This window comes from Hydra vulgaris, chromosome 02, assembly GCF_038396675.1.
Source record: "Hydra vulgaris chromosome 02, alternate assembly HydraT2T_AEP".
Lineage (NCBI taxonomy): Eukaryota > Metazoa > Cnidaria > Hydrozoa > Anthoathecata > Hydridae > Hydra > Hydra vulgaris.
The window spans coordinates 15,607,221-15,631,413 of record NC_088921.1 but is presented as its reverse complement, the minus strand read 5'-3'; the positions used below and the strand labels follow the sequence as shown (position 1 = coordinate 15,631,413).

The following is a 24,193-nucleotide window of genomic DNA, read 5'->3' as shown; positions in this document are numbered from 1 at the left end:
TTTTTAAAAGTAATGAGCCATCAACAGTGGCAAAAAGTAGTTTTTGTGAATCATCTAATTTACTTTTAGCACCTATTCAAGCAAAACTGCATGAACCTTCTACTTCTTTTGTGTATCAAAAACCAATTAAAGAACTGGATTGTAACATTACTTCTAGAAATCAATTGTTAAAAAAGAGATTATTTTTTATGTATAAATATAATGCAAAAATGAAATCCGATCATAAAGATAAACTAACTAACCTAAAAGCAAGAATTAAAGCAGATCCTTATGTAATTAAAAAATTAAATCAAACTATTAAAAGGAAAAACTTAACTATTTCAATTTTAAGGCATAAATTAGCCGAAGTTTCAGCAAAAAGTTTGATACTAAAAGAAAATAAATGTTTAAAAAAACATATAAAGATAATAAAGCTTAAAAAGAAAGAAAAACAAAATGACTGGAGTTATACTAATTTGATTAAAGATAACCGGATAAAGGGTCTAGAACATGAAAATATGAACTTGCTATACAAATTGGATAAGTTAGAGGATTCTGCTGAACATTTGCCATTCAAAAAAGATAAAAAAACATTTACATGGCAGCTACGATTAATGATTTATGATGCCATTGTTAACCAGGTACCAACAAAAAGTATTCCAATTTTGTTTCCAAAAATTTTTAAACATTTAGGCATTGCACATATAGAAAATTTCCCACATCGTAGCACAGTTGAAGAGATGGTTCGTGAATTAGGTATAATCAGTGACCTTCGTGCTGCTGAAGTTGCGATTTCTACAGCCAATCTTACCCTTGGTTTTGATTCAACAACCCAAGAAGGAGTACATATAAACTCTATTCATTTTACAACCAAAACACAGTGTCATGTTATAGCAATAGATCAGTTGTCAGGTGGTACTGCTCACAATTATCAAACTCATGTTGTATCTTCAATAGATCAACTTGCCTTTTTGTATTCTGATTTCCATAATTGTGACTATCAAAAGAGCCGCTCAAAAATTATTCAAAACATTACAAACTCTATGACTGACCGTGTTGCCACTAATCATGCAACTGTTCAGCTAATAAATTCTTCATGGGGAAAAGTTTTAAATGAACTTAATTGTCACTTACACCCTCTTGAAACAATATCCAGCTCTTGCAGGTCTGCATTAAAAATGATTGAAACACATAATGGAGTGCTGTTTGGGAAAGATTGTATCGCTGGTAATATAGTTTTACAATTGAATAAGATGCAATACAAAGATGGTAAAGGAGATCCTAAAGGTTTTAAAATCTTTTTAGATGAGATGAAACTTCCCAAAGGACTCATTCCCCTTTACAGAGGGAACAGATTGCATATTTTGATTCATATATGTGGTATATTAATCCAGCACTACAACTTATTTATTAAATTTTTAAGTACCAGTACAGTTTCATGTGGAGGGCTACAAAGTAGTTTAAGAATAGACTTTATTAATGAAACAGCTAAAAAAGAAATGTGCGTCTTAGGGCTATTGGGAAAGACTTTAACAGGACCATGGATGACATTATTTTATCAGTCAGCTACAGGAAGTTTAAGTCATATTAAAGGGATAAAATTGGTTGAAAATGTTTTAAAAAATCTTTATCATGTAAAAGACAATCCTATATTGTTATTTAGCACAAAAGATTTGTTCGGAAATATAATTGAAAATGATAAGATCTTTGAAGAAATTGCTTTGGTGTGCCCAAAATACAAAGAAAATGAACAAATGATTGTATCCTGTTTATCAAATATTATTGCTGTTTTAGAAAGACAGTATAAAAGATATTTTAATTTGGAGGTATCAGAACAACTTATAAAAGAGACGCAGACAGCCAGGCTTCATAATATTGATGCAGAAGAAGTCATGGGTATGTTCAGTGCTGCTAAACATCGTGCTCCTAACTCTACTTTATGTTTTTTGTCATCAAAATTAAGAGCAATAAAAAATAATGTAAGTGATTACATTGACCAAGTAGATAAAGATGAGAAAATGAAAGTTGTTTACTGGGCAATAAATAAAGCCAGAAAAAAGAGAGAGTTTATGTTGTAGCATACTGGAAAGATAATGAATCCTATGATAATGATGCAGTGGATTATGACATTTCAAAATACGAACTTGCTGCTGATATAATCTATGGAGACCTTATGTTATCCTGAAAACTAAGCGTTGGTTAATATTTAAAAAAAGCTATTTTCATAGCCACATATCTTTTAAAAACATTATGCGGCTTTGAAGTTTTTGTAGTTTTAACTTTTATGAAATAAATGAATATAACTATTAGTTTGTGTTGACCCCTTTTTTTTTCATTTACTGCATTTCTTTTACTACATATTTTGTTTTACCTAAAAACATAAACTTTTGAAAATTATTTACTTACACCACCAACCTTAACTACCTACCACACACCAACCCTCCTACCACCTATATACATCCTTGAATATACCCATTAATCTTTGCTACCCAGAGACAATTGATTTTTTCTTTAACTTTCTATTGATCACTTATTTATCAACAAATAAATTTTGAATCTCATTGACTTATGTTGTTAATTACAAAAAACTCATCCACACACCCCCCCGCGCACCCCCGATCATTTGTATTTACTGCAACTACTAACAAAATGTTTCTTATTTTTTGCAGCTTTCAATTGATACCAAATTTATGTAAATTGGATCATTTTTACGGAAGTTATGATTAATTTAAGTTGATAATTACGAATTGCGGTCACAACATTATTCAACTTTCCCTATAAAAATTTTTGTGCCTAAAAAACTCATAACTTTCTTAAATGACATCAAAAAATAAAAAATTTGGTATCATTTTTTAGTTATTAAAAACTACTTCTAATGATATCTTTGATTTTAATACCACAGAATTTTGATTTTTTTTTACCACATACCTATATTATCAGAAAAATTTGCCACAGGTGGAAAAAAGGCTTTACCTAATAGCAATGCTAATTTTTTATTTTTTCGTTGTTTCTTTAATTTTCTGATGGTGTCAACTAATCTATTTATCTTTTTGGCTAAAGCTTTCTTGCAGCAGAACAGTTCAACTTTCCACACAATATCGCATCATAAGATGTATCTTTTAAAGCCAAGTACCATTCATAAATACTTTCATTTATCATTTTATCTAAATAAATAAAGATTTTCCAGTTATCAATTCGAAAAAATATATAAACATATAAATATATTATTTTAAGTCTTTTACTTATTTTATATATATATATATATATATATATATATATATATATATATATATATATATATATATATATATATATATATATATATATATCAGTGGCGGATCAAGGGGGGCTAGGGGGGACTATAGCCCCGGGCCCCACAATTTTAGGGGCCCCGATTCAAAGTAAATAATTTTTTATTAACTCTGAAAATTAAATCTTTTATTAACTTAAAAGAGCCAAAGTTAAATTTATAAATTGTCTGAAAACAAAAGCACAAAAATAAAATAACTGTCAACAAAAACGTTGCATTATATATTTTTTCCGGTCTTTGACAACGATGGAGCGCAACTACTTCTACAAAAAAAAAATTACTAGTTTGGTAGCAGCGCCTTATAGCAATAATTGAATGTAACATTTGTACAAATTGCTACAAAAACAATTTCTTTCGGAAAATTATTAATGACTTGAATAATTATATTGTTATTGAAAACGCATTAACGATTGCAATTCTACAATTCTTTTGTACTTCCGCACAAAAGAGTTCTTGTGTGAATGCATTTAATTGCTGAAGCGCTAAATTCGTGAAAGAGAAAAAAAGAACAGTTTTAGACTTGTCAGGTGATACAGTTATAATTAAAATGCTAAGAAAATATGAAAGTGGAGCTTGTAAAAGAAGATTGAAGAAAGAGAGAGAGGAAATGGTAGCTAAACTTCCAAAAATGACAAACTTTTTTTTCATCAAACCAAACTATAATGCAATTTCCACAAACTGTAGATAATAATAAAACAATGAAAGAAAAGATGAAAACAATAACACGAAAAATGAGGTAGCCTGCCAAGGTCCTTCAAATGAAATTCAAGAAGTTGAAAGTGTTGAATCCACAATGCATAACAATGAGCTTGACTCAGGTACTCCAATTTTTACTATCTTTAATGACACCTCTAACATCTGCTAAACAAACAATTTACTTTTTAGGCAGTTAATATTTTTATTCTATAAATTGTCACTTATTATTTTTTTATTAGGCTTATTTATTATGATTTTTTTTCCTAGATACCATTCTACGTGAACACCCTGCTTTATGGCCATTACAATTAAAGGAAAATGAACGAATGAAGTATTTAAGCAAGGGGTATGCTTTTTTTTAAAATTAAGACTCTAATTTCGAATCTTCGAAGCGGATGTTCAAAATCCAGTACAGATATTATTCAGTTAAATATTTTCAAAAAGTGATGAATCTGAGAATGAAAACACATTGATTCCTCTGCATGTTTTAAATTGGATTGTTGAAACCGATATTATTGATGTATTTCCAAATGTTTATATAGCATATCGCTTGTTTCTAACTATTCCCATAACAAATTGCGAGGCTGAGAGATCATTCTCTACTCTTAAAAGAGTTAAGAACATGCACCGATCAACAATGGTCCATAGTCGTTTAAGTAATATAGCAAGATTAACTATTGAGTCAAAATTATTAGAAACTTTGGATTTCAGCGATGTGATTGCAGAGTTTGCGGGCAAGAAAAGCAGAAAAAAATCACTCAACTTAATTCAATAAAATAAATATAAAATTTGTATATAAATAAATATCAGTGATAGCGTTTTCAAGAAAATCTTTGTTTTACTCATTTTTGTCGTTGTTAATGGAACGGGGCCTCCTACTTTTAAATAGCCCCGGGCCCCGAAAAGTCTTAATCCGCCACTGATATATGTGTGTGTGTGTGTTCATATATATATATATATATATATATATATATATATATATATATATATATATATATATATATATATATATATATATATATATATATATATATATATATATATATATATATATATATATATATATATATATATATATATATATAAACTTAAAAACTAAGTAAATTGTATAAAAAGAAAATTGTAAATTACAAATAAGACTTACTGATAAACTGCTGTGATTCAATTACCAAATGGTTAGCAAAAACCACATTAACAACACAAAACAAACTCACTTTAGAATACCTTTAGTAAAAATTTATAATAAAATCTCAGCTATATAAAATATTGAATTCAACGTGTGCAAAAATCTTTAGTCAAGTAAAAGAAGAAACGGCAAATTTACCAAAAATATCTAAAGACGGGGGAAATTATAATAATCTTTACTTAGAAAACAAAAAACCCACCCTATAAGACTACAAAAAAAAAAAAAAAAAAACTTATTCACTTAATAAATAAATAGTTGCAGAATTTGTTTTTACGTGGGGACGAAAGAATTATTTTAACTTACTTGTATTTTAACAAAACTGAAAGATTTAAAACTAAATAACTTTATCAATTCTAAACCAAAACGTCGTCCCCAAACAAATTATTGTAGTACAACCTTTTCTAAAAAAAATAGCATCTACATGTACGTATATACTATTTATTTTCATGGGTGGGTTTTTATTCTTCAACACCTACATAAAATCATTTCTGGCGTTTTTTGGACAAAGTTTTTCAAAAATATATTAACGATTTTTTTCCGCGATAAAATGTCACGTGACAAAACTCCCTACGTAAACAAATTATTAAAAGGCTAATTGGGTATCGAAATTGCAATACAAATCTCACATGCAATCAGTTCCAACAGTAGTAGCAGGTACAGCTCTTCCTTTGTAGTCAATGTACTCTTTACCTTTTACTCTAGCTGCTTTAACAACATTCCTTTTCCACATAGCCTCATTTTTAACCTTTCTTCCACTGCTAGTACTAGATTCTTCATCCATTATAAGTCTTTTTCATTAAAACAACGAGATGAATTGTAATGATTACAATTCATAACGCAATTTAATTATTAAATTGCTTGGGAGAAACCCTGTACGGCGGATTTGACTGACGTAGTTTCCTTGTGGAAATATAAGTATAGTCTAAACGGTTTTTTTATGAGCATATTTGAGGTGTTTTTTAGAGTATAAGTTGAACGAGGAATTTTTGTAGAGGCAGTTTTTTTAATGAATAAAAAAGATCTGAAATCGAGACATTGTGTTCACTGCGAGAAAACTACATGAATAATAAAATAAGCCCAAATAACCTCAAACTCGTAACCAAAACAAAACAAAGATTGGATTAAAAACATCTGAAAGCTACCAGCAGAACACAGCTAGTTTTCTGAGTGCTGCAAACAAAAACCTTCTAAGTCACTGACCTTGAACCTTTTAGTTTACAGACAATATTTCAGCTCTCTATTTAACGTGTACGGAGAGGTCTGATTTAGAATGTTTTACTATACAATGGTGAAACTGTCTTCAAAGAACAAGTTTTCATCAAAAAGTCAAATATTAAAAAAAATGGCTTAGAACATTTTTGTATACATTGATTCATATAGAAAGTACTATGGTTTATATGGCTTCATTTAAATTTTATCCATATCTTAAGACCACTTTTAAGAAAAAAGCTCGAAGCGGGAACGTTTTTTTAAAACAAAGCTTTTGGAGCGTATATATTAAAAAAGACAAACCTAATGGAATGTGGACACTTTTTAACTTTTATACCTAAATTTTTAGTTCTTAGCGTTTCAAAACTTCAAGGTTTATTTTTATTGATAAAAAAAGTGTCCAGGTGGAAATTGCAAGTTTACTCTTTCCTCTTTTTATAACAAGTATTTATTTATGTTTTCTTGAATAATAGGTTCTAAGTATTTGTATATAGATATTATGTATATATATATATAACTATATTCCTTCGCATATTTTATGACGTTTTTTGTTTTGATTTTGCGTGACATAATGCAAATTCTTGGTGCCATAACAATGCAAATTTTCCATACTTAAGCCCTATTCCTTTCGTGAAAAAATTATCAATTATTGCACTACAAAAAATTCAATAACTTTAGATCCGCTTAACTTCAAAGGCCGAATGACCTCCTATTTTTTAAGTCAAGTCAAGCTCTATACAATGATATAAGTTACATATGTTTATTTGAATTATAAAAAAATCGTCTGGAATGGCTACAATAGAATCAGGTTTTAAGCTTAATTTTATATAGCTAGATATTCTTAATATTTTAAGAAATAACACTGTAATAATATAGAAATTGAGATCATTTACTTAACTGCTTTAGTACATGTATAACTAGAGATATAGCAAATAATACAAAATATCAACTAGTTTTGTAGCTACTTAGAGAATATTGGTTTCATGTCCAGGGAACTACACCATCTACTATATTACTGTAGACTTATTGTTTATGAATATTATAGAATTTTCTATTTTTATGTTTAGCAACAGAAATATATACAGTTAAGGATAAATAACTCATACATAAAATGAATGTAAATACAATAAAGAAAAAAATAATTTGTCCCAGTTTTAAAGAATTTAGCAAAGCCAATTTTTGGCAAACCGCAAGAATAACTAAGTATTTAATATTAACATAGCATGATTTACCAGCTATATATAAACTAATTTTTATTTGACAAAAACAAATGGGTTATTATGTGCCTTTTATGACAAATGAAATAGTATATGAAATATGAAAAACAAAAACATGAAATATCTGGCTACATTTTGCAAGATGATTATAAACTTGAATAACTTTTTAAAAGGTTTTGCGTTATCAAACGAGCCATTAGAAAATACACCTACTAAAAAACAATGCTCAGTGGAATATATATTATGGAGCTTATAGAGTAGTCGAGGCAAAAAATGGCGACATATCGGAAATAATACTCAAAAAATACACAAAACTAAGGCTGGTGAATGAAGGACCAAGGAGTAGCATGAAACCAGACCTTGACTAAAAATTTTATTTAAGCATTTTTACTTTTCGCTTAACTTTTTTTAGTCATTTTAAAATTATCCTTACAGATCTATTTTATTATTGATGGAACTTTGTTTACACGAAAAAAGTTCCCAAATTTGCAAATGTTTATCTTGAAAAAATGATGAAAATCTGTTCGTGCCGACAACTGATTTCCTTTTCCTTGGTGTAATTTGTTTAGTAATTTGTCAACACGTGAAGTAGTTACTTATCCTGAACAGTCTTATTAAACAAATGCTATAAAAGTTTAAACTAATACCACGTGATCAGAGTTTCTGTTTAAAAACTAAGGGCAGCCATTTTAATAGATTTTTTTGTTGACGGGTGAAAATTTAGAGTTTGTCGGAAACTCGCATGACTCGCTGATTTCTGCGGCCTCTTTGATGTAAAACAATAGGCTGCACGTCCATCTCTTATAGTTCCATTGTAATAGATAGTGAGTGTCATACTCTAACACCACCTTCCCTTCTCGCTGGCTTCAATACTATATATCACTAATATGAAAATGAAAATTTATAGGCAATGTATAATAAAATCCAGTTTTATGAATGTTACTTATCTGGGATAGTTTTTCCTATGTTGCTATTTTAAGCCTTTGGAATAGGGTTGTTAACCGAAAGATTTCAAAGATTTCTGGAAAAAAATCTTTCAAAGTAACTTTCGCAAATAATACTTCTGAAAATTAGACTTTCGCAAGTTGCTATTTCAAATAATGTTCTTCCAAAACTTCCAAAAGTTTCACTTTCGGAAGTAGCACTTGAGAAATGAGCGCTTTCGATAACTACGTTTCGAAATCTATAAAGGAAGTTTATTCGCCTAACTGCAAGAAATGTGAAAATAAAATATCTGTATATATCAAACTGTTTGTAATGAAACTTTATCTTCAGTATAACAACATATTAAATTTTTACTAGTTTGTTTTTTCAAATAATGATCAAAAAATCTATTTCGAAAGGAAAATTTTCGATAAATCCACTTGAAGAACGGTCACATACGGAAGAAAACTTGAAATTCGTCATAAAAACAAGATTGAAATGTTCCATTTAAAAAAATCCGTTCAATGAACTAAGTAATTAAATGCTCATTGCTCATAAGTGTCAATTATCGCGCATGCAAATTTTTATGAAGTAAAAAACTCATATTATTTTTTAACTGAGTCCTTTCGGTAGGTTCCAAAAATCTTCTTTCGAAATAAATCGATTAGCAAGTTTATTTTCGCTTGTGATTCTTGCGAAATTTTTATTTTTCGTATATTGCTTTACCAGCGGCGTGGGCAGGATTTTTTTGATGTTTCAGATATGACACTTTTAGGCATCGTCCGAACTCATAACTTAAGAATGTTGTTAAGTCAAATGAAAATGTTTCTCAAAAAAATTGCGGTGATTGGGGCGTGAGAACAAAAATACCCCAACAAGTTCGCTTTCCCAACCCCGAATTAGACGTTAAATTAAACTGCAGAATGTTAATTAAACGTTTAAAGGGTGCCTTTTTTAGATTCCGTGCCCATTTGGTGTTTATAAACAGTTGCAACAACCGCGTTGTCTCAGAAAAAATTCTAATAATCAAATTTGATTTAATACGTTACGAATTTGATTTGACTGGCCCTTATGAACCATAAATGGGACATTCAACCGCCACAATAATGTGTCATCGTGTGTGAAAATTTCATGGCATAGGTTATTCAGTTTTTAGTACTAAATCTTGTTTTAATCGACTAATTTTAGTTACGCTTAAAAGTTAGTCGACTAAATTTAGTTAAACTAAAAAGTTAGTCCACTAAATTTAGTTAGACTAAAAAATTAGTCGACTAATTTATTTACGCTAAAAAGTTAGTCGACTAGTTTTAGTTAGACTAAAAAGTTAGTCGACTAAATTTTGTTAGACTAAAAAGTTAGTCGACTAAATTTAGTTCGCTAAAAAGTTGGTCGACTAAATTTAGTTAGACTAAAAAGTTAGTCGACTAAATTCAGTTAGACTAAAAAGTTAGTCGACTAATTTATTTACGCTAAAAAGCTAGTCAACTAAATTTAGTTAGACTAAAACTAACCTTAACTCTCACCCCTATCAATAACATACAAATAGCGAGATCCATAAATAAGAACAACCGTTTGGATTCTTTTTTAAATTGATTAAGAGCGGTTTTTTTTTTTATTTGTAATATGGGCCACGATACTTAATTGAGTATGAACACAATTTTAAACTATATCTTGGGACAGCAAAGTTATTGATTGAGAATCTTGTGCTATATTTATGACAGATGTCACTAAAATAGGATTCAAATATTTTTGGCAACATTCCTAGGTTAGTTCTACACATAAAAACTAAACCTTCATGAAAATTTTTTTATTAATATTTAAAGCTCCAAGTAAACACAATAAAGGTTCACAGGGTTCTGCTCTAATTGCTCCAAATATAATTCGACATGCATGTTTTTGTTTACTATAAAGCTTTTTTAATTTTGTATAATTGGTACTTGCCCATGCGATATTACAGTATGTTAGGTAACTTTAGATAAAAGCATAGTATAAACCTTTTAATGATTTAAAATTAAGAAATGGTTTAGCTCTTTAAATCATTCCTATATTTCTAGAAATTTTTTTTTCAAGACTCTTTATATGAAATTTCCATCTTAAATTTTCGTCCAATTCAACGCCTAAAAGTTAACCCTGCTCTACAAAACTATAGTCAACAACATACAAAAAAAAGTTAACCCTGCTCTATGGCAGAAAATATAATAATTAAACCGTTTCAAAAATATGAAATATGAAAAAAAATTTGAAAACCAACCAAAAACCAGGAAAGATTTTATAAATTGATAAACTTTTATAAAACAAATTCTGACAGAAGTATAAGGAAGAGAAACTGTTAATAGAATTTATCTTATTTACTTTTATTTTGAAGAGACTCAAGTCAAACATTGAAGATAACGAGTCATTCTAAGTTTGACATGACATAACATTTATATAGAAATATTTATTATCAAAAATAGACTATTCCATAATAAAATTTGTAAAAATACCTACTTTTTAAACTTTCACAGGAATAAACTTTAGAAAAGTTGACCATTCGACGAAAACTAGTTTCTTAATAACAATTGTTTTAAAAATATTTCTTGAAACGCTGAAAAAACGTTTGACAGGTCGGAAATTCAGTGTGAGACGCTAAACAATAATAATAAATTATAACTTCATATTGTCAATACTATATTGTCATTATACTAAAAAAGCATTGCTGCTGTCTCTTCAATGTTCTTCAAGTATTTACTTCACCTAACCTAAAAGTAAGACAAGGATTTTTTTTGTTTAACCTGCAATATAAGTACATCCGATATCTAATCGAAGTCATGTAAAATAAAAACACGTCATCACAATTACGTCATCACAGTTTTTTTTTAATTATCACCAATCTCAAGTTCTTAGTAGTGACAAAAGTTGATAAAAAATATTTAAATTTTCTTCTAATTTTATCCAACTACCACCATCGCCAATACCTGCACCACATGTGTAGGTATTGGTAGTGTACCTACACCACATGTGTAGGTACTGGTAGCGTTGATATTTACATATATACACAGAATATGGAAACTACTCAGATGTTGTAACAGGTTTTGTCATTATAAGGGTCAGTTGCTTTAGTTTAGTTGTGCATAAAAATTACAATGTTTCAAAATAAATATATAAAATATACAAAACATTTTTAAAATAATAATATTAGTCCTTTGTTTAAAAAAGATCAAATTTGCTTTTTTTTTTGTTAAAGAAAATAAAACTTGAATATTATATAATATATACTAACATAGTTTTCAGCTTGATAAATTAATATAATTTTCAGCTTAATTAGTAAGCACAATCAAAAAGTTTTACTCAAACAAAAGAGTTTTAACTTAATTTGCTTAAATGTTTTGAGAACTGCGCTTCTGTAAACACGATTAAGAATTACGTAAAGTATAGGATTTATCGCGCAGTTTAGATAATGTAAATCCTTAGTAAACATAATATAAGACGTTAAATATGAACTTTTGGGTGCTATTGTTGAAAGAATTATAACAGCCATAAATGGTGTCCAACAAAAAAGGAATGTGCCCATTATCAAACCAATAACTTTTGTTGCACGCATTTCTCTTTTGAATTCTCTGATTTTTTTTTCTCGTTTAATTTTAGTAGAGTGAGTATTTTCTTGGCGCATTATAGGACTGTTGGCTGGACTTGATCTCATGGAATATCTCATTTTATTAAAAAAAATTGACGCATTTGTCTTTGAAATATATGAAGTATTATCGTCGGGTTCTAAACATGGTCCGGATTTTTTTATAAATTTTATAGGAAAAGATGCAGCACGATCTCTTGTACTAATTTCGCAATAAATATGATTTTCAAGTGTAGTTTCCTCGTGCTGATTGGTTAACTCGGGAGTTGTGGGTTCAGGTGTGTTAATCAAATCAGGATAGGTAATAGTATCGAGCATTTCCTCTGGAATACTAAGCATCATTTTTTCTCTTAAGTTGTTCGAGTTATTACTATTCGAAGTGTTCAAATCAGAAGAGTTAGATATTGAACTTTCAAGCTCATATTGGTGAACGCCATTTTGATTGACATCGTATTTATTTATTGGTTGACTTCGTTTTTTAAAAAGTTTTTTAATTGAACAAAAATCATCAAAATCAGCTTCATCTGATGAATTTTCGTGGCTAAGCAAAGCATTATAGTTTTTTTCTCGTTTAATAGAGGCGTTATAAGCTTTTTCTTTTTTTCTTAAAAATTTAAGACCTGCTGTTGATAAAACACTCCATGAAGCTCGACTACCAAATGACGTTCTTTTGTTTTTATTGAAATGCATGTTATCAATGTCAATACTCTCAAGCTCTTCATTGCTTTTTGTTTTATTACTGCTGATAGTACTGTATTGTTCTTTAATTAGAGAACTTTGTCTTTTTGCTTCGATGTAAATCTTGGTGTAAGTAAATAACTTTATAAGTACTGGTAATAAATACGACATGAAAATAATTACCCACTGCAATATTACAAACCAATTTTTGTTATCATAAAAATCTAAACTAAGGTAGTTTATACCAGCAGCAACAAGACTGTAGACCAAAGTCAATAAAATCATAAATATTCCTCTTCTTGGAGTCATGATGCTGTGGTATCGTAAGCAATAGTTAATACAAACAAATCTTTCAATGCTAATCATTGCTAAACTCATTATAGACCACGTACTACAAAAGATGTCCAAAAAACTGTGGAAATGTTTTAAATTTTTATACTTCATGGTATACTCCCAACCTGACTGAGTATCTACAACCCAAATAGGAATGCTAATAATAGCCACCATCAGGTCCGAAAAGCAGAGACTTGCTATAAAGTAATAAGTCATTTTCTTAAGTTGGGGTGATACAAAAAATGCATGCAGAGCTACAGTATTTCCGAGAATAGCTACCAATGCAGCAAATGTTAAAAATACTGAATTGAAGTACTTTTCGCCTTCCGATAGTGGATGCGTTGTTTCGTTCATTCTTAATTAAATCCTAAAAAAAAAATTTTTTTTTACATTTCGTTTTATCATAAGAAGGAATTGATGTTTATGTTGATGCAAAAACGATTTTATGAATTTTTTATGCATCTCCTTTGTTATTCTGTGATTAAATTAATAGAAATTCTATTATGAATTTTATTCATTTTTGTTTTAATAATATATATTCAAATTATTATTTTAGAAAAACTTTTTTTTGTGATCAATTTTCCTTTCTTTTTTTATTTTTGATAAAAACGTTGGGCACCACGTTGGGCTGGGCACCTTAACCAGGCACCACAAGACAACATATCTTTAAAAAAGAAAAAAACGCACGATAGAAAACGAAAAATTATATTAAAAAATTCACTATCGAAATAATCAGCTGTTTTAAGTAAAAATAAAAATTGTATTTATTTTTTTAAATATAACCTGGCGACTTTCTGCTATAGCAAAAATTGTCGATGACAACTTATAAATACAATGATAATACAATACGATGATAATATATATAATAATGAATTACGATTGTTAAACGTAAAAAATGTTTTTAATAAACTTACTTCTTATATTAAACTTTATTATATTTCTTAACAAAATTGTATAATAAATGTTCTTCTAAAGGCCACTTTGTAACGTATTTAATTACCTACTTATTCGCCAGATTCTTTTTAACATTTTGAAATAAACCTTCCTACCCCCCAACCTTTTAAACACATAATAAAAATAAACTTATCTTTCAGCTGCTTCAAGCGCATGCTGTTTACATGTGATAAGACCTCCTTCTTATGTTTTATAAAACTTGGCATGGGTGTTCTTTATAAACCTTATATCAAGGTTTTCTTAAGAAAAAACACAACAACAAACATTTAAAACCAAAAATAGTTTTAAAATATAAACTAAAGAAAATTCCTATTTAAATGTCGGAAATGATAAATCCCGTAGGGCACTTGATAAACTTTTACCGACTTAAAACAAAATTAGAACTTATTAGATATTTATTATTTTGAATTTAACAAGGAAATTTACAACTACTCGTTATTAAAAAAAAAACTTAATAAAAAAACTTAATAGAGTTAAAAATATTTTTAAAAAAACTTAATGGAGTTAAAAATATTTTTAAACAAACTTAATAGAGTTAAAAATATTTTTAAAAAAACCTAATGGAGTTAAAAATATTTTTAAAAAAACTTAATAGAGTTAAAAATATTTAAAAAAAAAAACGCGAATAGATCGGCTAAGTTCAACAGACAGATTTCAAAAAATTGTAATGGGAGATTTTTATATTTTGAATATTTCAGAAAACATAAAATTTACAACCTTTAATTGATTCTTTTTGAAATGACAATGATAAAAAAGATATTATGGTTCCAACGGTGAAAATAATAAAGATACCAAAATAAAATGAATTAAATTATATATAGAATTATACACATATATCTTATATAGGTAAGTTAAATTATATATATGTATATATATATATATATATATATATATATATATATATATATATATATATATATATATATATATATATATATATATATATATATATATATATATATATATAATTTCAAACAATATATTTGATAATTAAATACAGTTTATTCATAAACTAAATTAAAATTAATTAATTATTAAATAAAACATATTTATAAATTTAATTAAAATTATATATTAATCAAATAAAACATACTTACAAATTATATTAAAGTTATTTAATAACTAAATAAAGTATATTTATTAATTAAATTAAAGTTGTTTAATTAATTAAATTAAATTTATTTATACATTGAATAAAATTTGCTTATAAACTGAATTAAATTATAGATTCAATTAAACAACTAACATACACAACGATGCAACTTACATATGTCATACGTAACATATAACCTACATATGTATACACTAATGTTACAAAGATACAACAATGTTATTCCGATACAAATGCATATTTAAAGATTGATACTTTATTTAACTTTTTATTATGTCTAAAAATATGAATATATTTTTCAACTTTTTTCTGTATGGATAAAAATAGCGTTTAAAGAAAACTAGCAAATCCTCTATAAAAATAAACTGAAAAACTGTTTGATCTGAAACAATAGAACAATGAAAAATTTGTCAACTTTATATTAACCATAAAACAGAGTCCGAAAAATAACTGAGAACAACTATTATGATATAACTGAGACCAGCTATTATAAAGTTAAAATGTGTTATTTACATCTCTTTTTATAATATCCATATGTCATGTGTTTTGGTATTTTTTGTAGCATTAATGAACCAAAAACTTTCTATAGTCTGAAAAAAATTATTTATACAAGCAATGTTGCTGATATTTTTCAATGAATTCAATCTCATTAAGTCTCGATCTCATTATGTTTCAATCCCGTATAATCTCGACTTCATTAAGATTTCACGATTCTTAACGACATATTATGAAAAGTGCGAAATCCCGTTACATAAAAATAAATTAGATATTGATATAGCTTCCACTGTTTGTTTGTTTTTTATTTTAAAGTATTTAAAACTTGATGAGTTTGCACGTAATTTCAGCTTATTGTTAAAAATTTTTCTCAACATTTTTTATTAAGCTAATAAATAGTTTGATAAAAATGTTATCCTGAGTTTTTAACAATAGGTTGTTTAGTTTTCTTGTATATTTTGCTGTAAGAGAAAAAAAGAAAGTAGTAATACATATGTTACTTTGCTAAAATGTTTAAAAATTGGAACACTATAAAAATAGACATTAAAAAACTTACACCAGTCTTCTTTAAAAATAAGACCTAAATTTTCTTTATAACATCGCAAAGTTTTCTCTCTCAAGAGTATAAACTTTAAGTATTTACACTGGCATAGTCTAGTTTGATAAAGATTCGCCTCTGTTTCAAAATACCTCAAAGCAATCAAAGTTTACCTCCCGTCAATATGTCAAAGTAACAAAGGTAAATTAATCCGCCATCTCCCACACACTAAACTAAGCCAATTTACATTGTTTAATTGTAAAGTAAATATAATTGAAGTTGTTGTAAACATCAACACAAGTTTTTAAGTAAGAAACAAAAAGCACCGCTTTTGTGTATAAAAACATGGCTAGAATTAAAAAAGCCAACTTGGTAAAACACTGTCAAACGTAAATAAACAATTTGAATTTTTATTGTAAAATCTATATTTAAAAATTTTTTGTGGGTAACAATTTAAAGAATCTTTTTAGATTGTTTATTTAATTTTAACTTTCTAAAAGATGGTCAAGATTAATTTATTTGTTTCTCACGTTATATTTTATTTAAATATACTTAACATTCCTTATGAATTTAGTTTAATCAATAACAACAACTTAAATATAACGTAGGGCGCTCATCTTTGCAGTGGCGATGTTGTGGACATCGCCAATGCAAAGATTTTGGCGCTTGCATTGGCATATTTGTTAAATAAGAATTTTAAAGCACCGTAAGTCCTGTATTTAGCTTTATACATTATAAATGCAATGGAGCTTTCTTTGTGCATATGTATGGTTTTAAAATACTCAAAAAAAAAAAGGTCGCTAATATCCGCAACAGTATTTAATGAGAAATCTCTTTGCGGTCATTAAACCACCCAGAGCTGTCATTGAACAGAGATCTTTTGTTTCCATAGCCATCTTACCTACGTCACGGATCCTAAAAACATATTAGAAAAAATTCTGTTAGCTCTTTTTGAATTTTAATTTAAAGTAAAGAATAGAACTTTCACGTTCATTAAATTTAAAATGCAAGGTTTTTATAATACGTATGACAAACTCAAAGCAATAGCTCGAAGTTTAAAAAACAGTATCTTTAAAAATGATCCATCAAAAATGATACATCAAAATATACTCAGTAAAAAATAGCTTAACGAATTTTTTCCTTTTTTTCTTTTGAATTTTTTGATTCGATGATTTTCGTTGTGCCATATTTTATCGAAGCAATTTTTGACTTGATGACGTCATTTTATTCGCGTCGTTATTTATTTTAATCAACCGCGTTGAATCCAACCGTGACCAATTATTTATTCTTTAATACGTTTGGCTGTATTATTATGGTTTTTTGAAAGCTGATCTGTTTGCGCAGAGTGATATTTGTAATCTCTTTAATTCATAAAGTTAGTTTGCCGGCTAAAACTATCAAATAATTCAACTTTTGAAACTATTTTGTTATAAATGTTTGTAGTTTATTTCTTATTGTCCAACCTTGACAAATCAATTATGGAAATTTCACTGATATGACGTAAATACTTTTTATTTTCAAAGGATTGTTTTAGTTTTTCGTAAAAAAAGTGATTCAGCGCAAATAGTTCGCTATAAACTATTTTTTTTATGAACTCTATATTAGAAGTATACAGGAAATCATAAATAGAAGTTTTTATACTCGAAATAAATAATACATCCGGCGGGCATGATTATTCTTAAATAATATTTTTTTAAATTTATTTGGTAGTTTATAAAGTAGTATTTAGCGATAAAGTAGTATTTATGCGAGTTTAAACTTTTTATCACAATAATATGATTATTTTAAAGTTTGAAATAAAAAAATGGAACTTAAAAAACTAGAGCACAGAGTTTATTTATTTTTAAAAGTTAATTTAGACACCCGTTTGCAAGTTGTTTCATTGCGTTATACCAACAAAACGTTCATTCATTTATTTAAAGACTTTTGAATACTTCTAATGCACAGCAAGATTCGATCGACGGAAAAATGAAAGCTTTTATACAAAAATTTGAAAATGCGCATCACATCATTTATTGCTTTATTTTTTACTCCTCCTAAAAGCATATACTAAATAGTGGAAAAAGTAACTCAAGATGATAATACCTAAATTAATTAAGAAATACCTAAATAGACCAAAATTGGTCTAAAAACCCAATCTTGAGCTGTTTATTTTATATACAATGCTGCCATAAATATTTTAATAATTAACCTAAAAACTAATAATAAAAAGTATTTTATTGCTGCAACATATATGGCTCTTAAAAGAGGGGAAGCACACGTGGTTTTTAATTCCCTCAAAGCAATACTGAATTGTACACCATCCCTTACAGCGTATATGAATAGAATACGCTATTATCCTTACAAAAAAATTTTCAGCATTTAATGTTTCCGTGGAATTAAATGAGAAATGTAAAATAAACTAAAGCAAAAATAAAAACACAACAAAGTTGTGTGAACTGCGATAGTTGTAAATCAACTAAAAATCGAATTTTATTATAAACAATAAATTAAAAAAAGTATTTAAGATTTTTCAATAAACAAATTTTAGCAGCAAGAATTAAAGAAATCTAATGATGATTTTATGATGACTCTAAATTTTTTACTTTTAAACTTATAAATCATTTTTCAAAGTTGTGTTTCTTATTCAAAATATGAAAAAAAAAAATTATATATTAATATTTTAAAAAGAACCTTAATACCTTAATTGTGAAAAAAAAAAAATGTACATGAACATTTTGAAAATATTTATCTTTGAGTGAAGATAAAATCGTGTTCACACTTGCTATTATTAATCAGTGGGTGTATCATTAAAATAAAGTGCTATAGCATCCGGGCATATACATCCGTTCATATTAGACATTATAGTTGAATTACCTCCACCTTTTTGACAAAAATCTATTTTCAAAAATAAAACGGCGTAAAAATTTTTTTTATTATTTATATTTTTTATGCAAACTTTTTCTTTACAACTCAAGTTTCAATAAAAAAAACATTCTGAGATAAATAACACAATCAATAACTTAAATGTTTTAAAAGATGGCGATGATATAGATAATTCTAATCTTGAAAAATACAAAATTATATCAGGTACATCTTTATTTTTTATTTGAACGAGCTTTTGACATATATTTACATAAATTTTCGCAAACTTTAAACCGATTTTAACCTGTTGATTGAGGCAAGACTAATTTTTTGCAATAAACATAAAAAATTGATTTAGCAACGTTCAACAACAGTAACAAACAAACGTTTAGCAACGTTCAGTTAGACAACGTTCAATTAGACAACATTCAATTAGAAAACAGGTCTTTATGTAAAGAGCATCAATAATTAAAAGAATTCTTTTATTTTACTTTTTAAGTTTTTTCATAGGATTTTAATGTTTGAAAAATTAATTTTAGGAAATGTTGAACAAATTTGCTAAAGACAATAGACAGTTTAATAGTCAGAATAGCCTTTATCAATTCAGTATAATATTCAATTTATTAATTTGCAATAATATATTTTCATTACTAATGTTAGCTTAGTTTTGTTGGATCAATTGATAGTTTTGCTTTAACACGGACGCTAGAAGCGGCTAAGCAAAGTCATTGCAATTGAAACTAGTTGGCTTTTCTAAAGGTTACTAAACAAACCTCAAAAATTCAAAAAACTTAACTTATCTAATTTAAGCAATGAGATTTCTTTCCTTCTATTTAGCAGACATCGCTTTTTCTTCCTGTGTGTGGTGAAATCCATATTTTTGAAAGAAAAAAACTTTTTTTTGAGGGGTAGGAGACCAAGAAAATTATTTGTTCTCCTATGCTCCTATTTCTCTACTTTTTCACTTTTTTGGAGCTTTTGAATATTTTGATGATGAATATTACGGTTAACGATTTTAATAGTTTTAACTTTTGCTAATATCTTTGTTAATTACTTGTTTATCTTCATCCCATAACTTGTCCATCTTTACCTCATAACTTGTCCATCTTAACCCCATAACTTTCCCGTTTCTAAAATCAAAAGTATATATATTGTTATAACATGCTGTCAATCTTAGGGGATGGAATCAGTGCCTGAAATGATCTATTATTTGTAAAAACTTGTTTGGTACAGTACATACATTATATGAAAAAAGATATTAAATTTATTCTAAAAAATATTTTTCAATGCTCCACCTCTCCCCACTCTCCCCTTCTATTTTCTATTATATATCTGTATATTGTTTTTATGCCCGCTAACAGTAATATCTTTCTTTAAATAAATATAACTAATATTACTTTTCTGTTGGACTTTATTTTGTCTAATTTTGCTTTGTTGGTGTTACTTATATTCCTAACTATTAATAATTTTAATAATTTTTATAGTTACTCTGGCAACGTTTGTATAATATGCATTTAATATTAATATAATATAATTTTTTTAACAAATACTTTTATTATTTAGCGAGGCAAAGAAGATGCAAATGATCAACAAGGTTGAAAAAAATACTTACAAAAGACTAACCCAAAGAAATTAATAAACAATTATTAAATGGAACTTTCATAACCTAAACACAGTCCAATGTCACACAGTTCAAAGTCTCTTTTAAAACGTGCTTGTATAAAGCTTGTTTTAACAACAGAACTTACACAATACGGAACACAATAACTAGTTGAGTCAATTTGAACAAAATGATCAAAACACAATGAGCAAAACTTTATACGTTGATGGTTCATTTAAACAGGTGTCTTCATTGGTGCTTACAGGTGTCTTCATTAGTGCTTCTGGCGTCTTTATTGTTAAAATACACTTTAGTACTAAGTAAAAATGTGATTGGCGTCTAATTGTCAATCCTCTAGATTTTTATTAATATTGTTCAACTGCAATGTTAAATTTTAGTATTTTTTATTTATTATTCTAAATTATCTTAATTTATTCACTGCAGAATTCACTAACCAGAATGTAGTTCAATATTACCAATATAAGGGTGTCAAGGGTGTCAAGGGTTTTAATTAAAAGTACAACGTAAATCACTCCGACTCTCCATAATACGTTGTGTAAGCTAGTATATAACAGTTATCATTTCTTAAAAATGACAAAAACCTGTTTAAAAATTCCAAGAATATGTTTAAATATTAATTGTTAACTTTTATTCAATTTAAAAGATGAAGAAACTCAATCCAATGTGCGCCATCTTACCATACATAATTGGTTATTGTTGATCAACTGTTATCTGTCTTAGGGCAAAAAAGAAATTTTTTTTATAAAATTATATGATCTATTCACTTTTTTAATTTGTATTGAAAAATATGAATTGCGCAACAAATGTGCAACTGCAAATTTTTCAAATAAAAAAAAACAGATGGTAAACAAATAAAAAAACGTTTTCTGACAGTATTTACTATGTTTTGTGACTGTTGTTGAAATATTGCTTCGTTAAACGCATTGCAACCTTACAGTGATATTGCATGATCAAATGCATTGCAACTTTTTGATATCAACGATAAAAGTGTAAATCTAAATTATAAAATAACCGTCATTTAACTTTGATAGAACCTATTTTTAAAGTAAAAATAAGGGATATAAATTGAGTCAAGCCTTTTTAATTGAAGCCCCGCCCCGTTTAGAACAGGTTCTTTACATTAATAAAATTGTTCGTTGTTTTTTTTTCACCCTTTATTTTTTAAGGTTTATTAAATGAATTTTTTTTTTAGTTTTAAGTTTTGAAGCTATTTAAGTTTAGTCTTAATTAAAAAAGGTTGGGAATACCGAATATATAACAAAATAATAAGTATACATTATTTTAAAAATATAATAAATAAGTTAATCTAATATTTATAATGTTATCAATTTTATTAATTTTACATAAAAAGTTTTTATGTAGGGTAGATTAGGGTAATATGAGCAACTTAAGCAAAAATTGGAATAATTTCAAAAATAATTAAGCTGGATCCAAAATTTTTGCGAATAAACAATATTTAGGGATCCCTTCTCATGATCCACTTAGATATTTGGGCACCCGAAATTTTTTCTTAAAAACACAGAGGTTTTAAAAAAGTCACAAAAATGCTCATATTACCCAGACCACTTGGTAATATGAGGACTTTAAATTAGCTCTCAAAAAAACATTAATTTTGTAAAAAAAATACCGACCTGGCAATTAGAACTAATTTTTGGAATATAATGATTCGTTATTAACAAAACTTATCATTAAAAGATCAAATTTTGAGCCACTTTTTGTTGAAACAATACTACTATGTTTTCCGCAAGAAAAAAAAAAAAATTAGTTCGTTATTTTTTCAATTTTATCAAATCAAACCTTTGAACGATAAAAATTCCATTTTTTTAAATTTAAATTACAGAAAAATATTTAGTATTGTTAAAATATTAAAAAGTTTTACTATATTTTATTTTTATTCAAAAAACCAATTAAAACCACTGCTTTTTTAGGACTTTAAGCTAGGTAATTTCAATGAAAATCATTGGGTAATTTGAGCATGCTCATATTACACAAAAATGGCATCTTTAAATAAAGTCAAAACTAAATAGTTCTATGCATTGTTTTTCAAGCCAAAAAGGATTGGATTTTTATTTATGAAAAAATTCGTTTCATTATTTTAGCACCAAAATTTCGCGCCACAGATTTATTCATGCGTGATGATATTATTTTAAAAACGTAAAAAATTTAACAGCGTTTTAATTAGATGATACCCGCTAATTACTGCATATAGACTTACGCTAATTGTACAGATTCCTGTAATCACCACATAAAGTTGATTCAAAAAATACATAGCAACTTTAACTTCACTGCTTACACCTAATAAATCTTTAAGTATGCTCATTTAACCAAGGTGCTCATATTACCCTAATCTACCCTATTACTATTAAACATAGTAATATATAAAAAATTTTAAATATAATTTAAATACGAAATGTCATTTGAAATTTTTACAAAAATAAGTTGAGGGTGCTCTTTCCGCCTAATCAAATCGGTTTTAAAACTCTTTTTTAAAAAAAGTCTTAGGATCTCCGTCAATTCGGTCATGTCTATGATATTCTCAATCAGTTACGTCATATCTATGATATTCTGGTTACTAGGTTAGGTCCTAAGTTTTATTCGTCAATATTTTTTAGTTCTAAATATTGTTGCTTGTTGTTTTAAATCCTAAACTTTATAGATATAAATTTAAAAAAGACAAATTGTTTGCTTTTTATTTGATACCCTTTCAAATAAATCTGTAGGAACTGTTAGATCTAGTGATTAACTGAGAGATTTGGTGATAAACTGATCCAATAATTTACTGGACCAAGTAGTTTGTACATCGTTTAGTTTTTACAAATTTAATAATAAATTCAAAATAATAAAAACTCAGAAATTGTGATGAAAACTAGTAACAACTGCAAAAAATCAAAAATAAAAAATAAAAAAATAAAAAAATAACTAAAAGCTGAAACTTTTGATAATCAAAGTATTTTTCTGTATTTATTTATTTAAAACAACAAGCATCAATATTTAGAACTAAAAAATCGGAGTATTTTTCTGTTTTTACTTAATCGAAGTATTTTTCTGTTCTAACTTAATAAAAATATTGTTTCTATTGCATCTTTATCGAATAAAATTTACCATTAAAGTTCAAACGAAAACAAAAGATTTGTGTAAAGTATTTTTCAAGCGTCTCTTCAATGTTATCGCCCATTCTCTTTAAAATTTCTTTTCACCACCAAGTTTGAGTTAATAATTATGAGATAATAATTGTAGTCTCCTTACACGCGATATTGCGTTTTATGCGTTATCAACTTTTTCGTAAATCCGATATTTCGTTATATGCATTATTAAGTTCTACACACCTGCTCAAACGTTATGTTACGTATACGCCTTTTTGTAACTTCTTATTATTATCAATTTTTATCTTATTTGTGATTTGACTTTTCACCAAGTTACCGACTTGTGTCTTCTTACTAACGTTGACGTTAAACGCGTAACGCCTTCTTAAAACTTTTTAATGTTTT

The 24,193-nt window shown here is 27.4% G+C and overlaps 1 protein-coding gene across 3 annotated transcripts; it reads right to left on the bottom strand.

Moving 5' to 3' along the window:
* Positions 1-11,573: 11,573 nt before the first annotated feature.
* Positions 11,574-24,193, bottom strand: LOC105845427 (muscarinic acetylcholine receptor M3). 3 transcript variants are annotated; one of them, XM_065790200.1, is made up of 2 exons: positions 23,808-24,193; positions 11,574-13,509 (listed from the first exon to the last, which is right to left on the bottom strand). In XM_065790200.1, exon 2 carries the CDS (start codon positions 13,494-13,496, stop codon positions 11,835-11,837), a length of 1,662 nt encoding a protein of 553 aa, XP_065646272.1. In that variant the 5' UTR covers positions 13,497-13,509; positions 23,808-24,193; the 3' UTR covers positions 11,574-11,834. The 3 variants fall into 3 exon arrangements, with proteins under 3 accessions (XP_065646272.1, XP_065646271.1, XP_065646273.1); XM_065790199.1 differs by lacking the exon at positions 23,808-24,193 and adding an exon at positions 16,259-16,522; XM_065790201.1 differs by lacking the exon at positions 23,808-24,193 and adding an exon at positions 14,057-14,332.

Coding starts and splice junctions, on each gene's coding strand:
- LOC105845427 (XM_065790200.1), bottom strand. CDS start 13,496: ATGAACGAAACAACGCATCCACTATCGGAAGGCGAAAAGTACTTCAAT.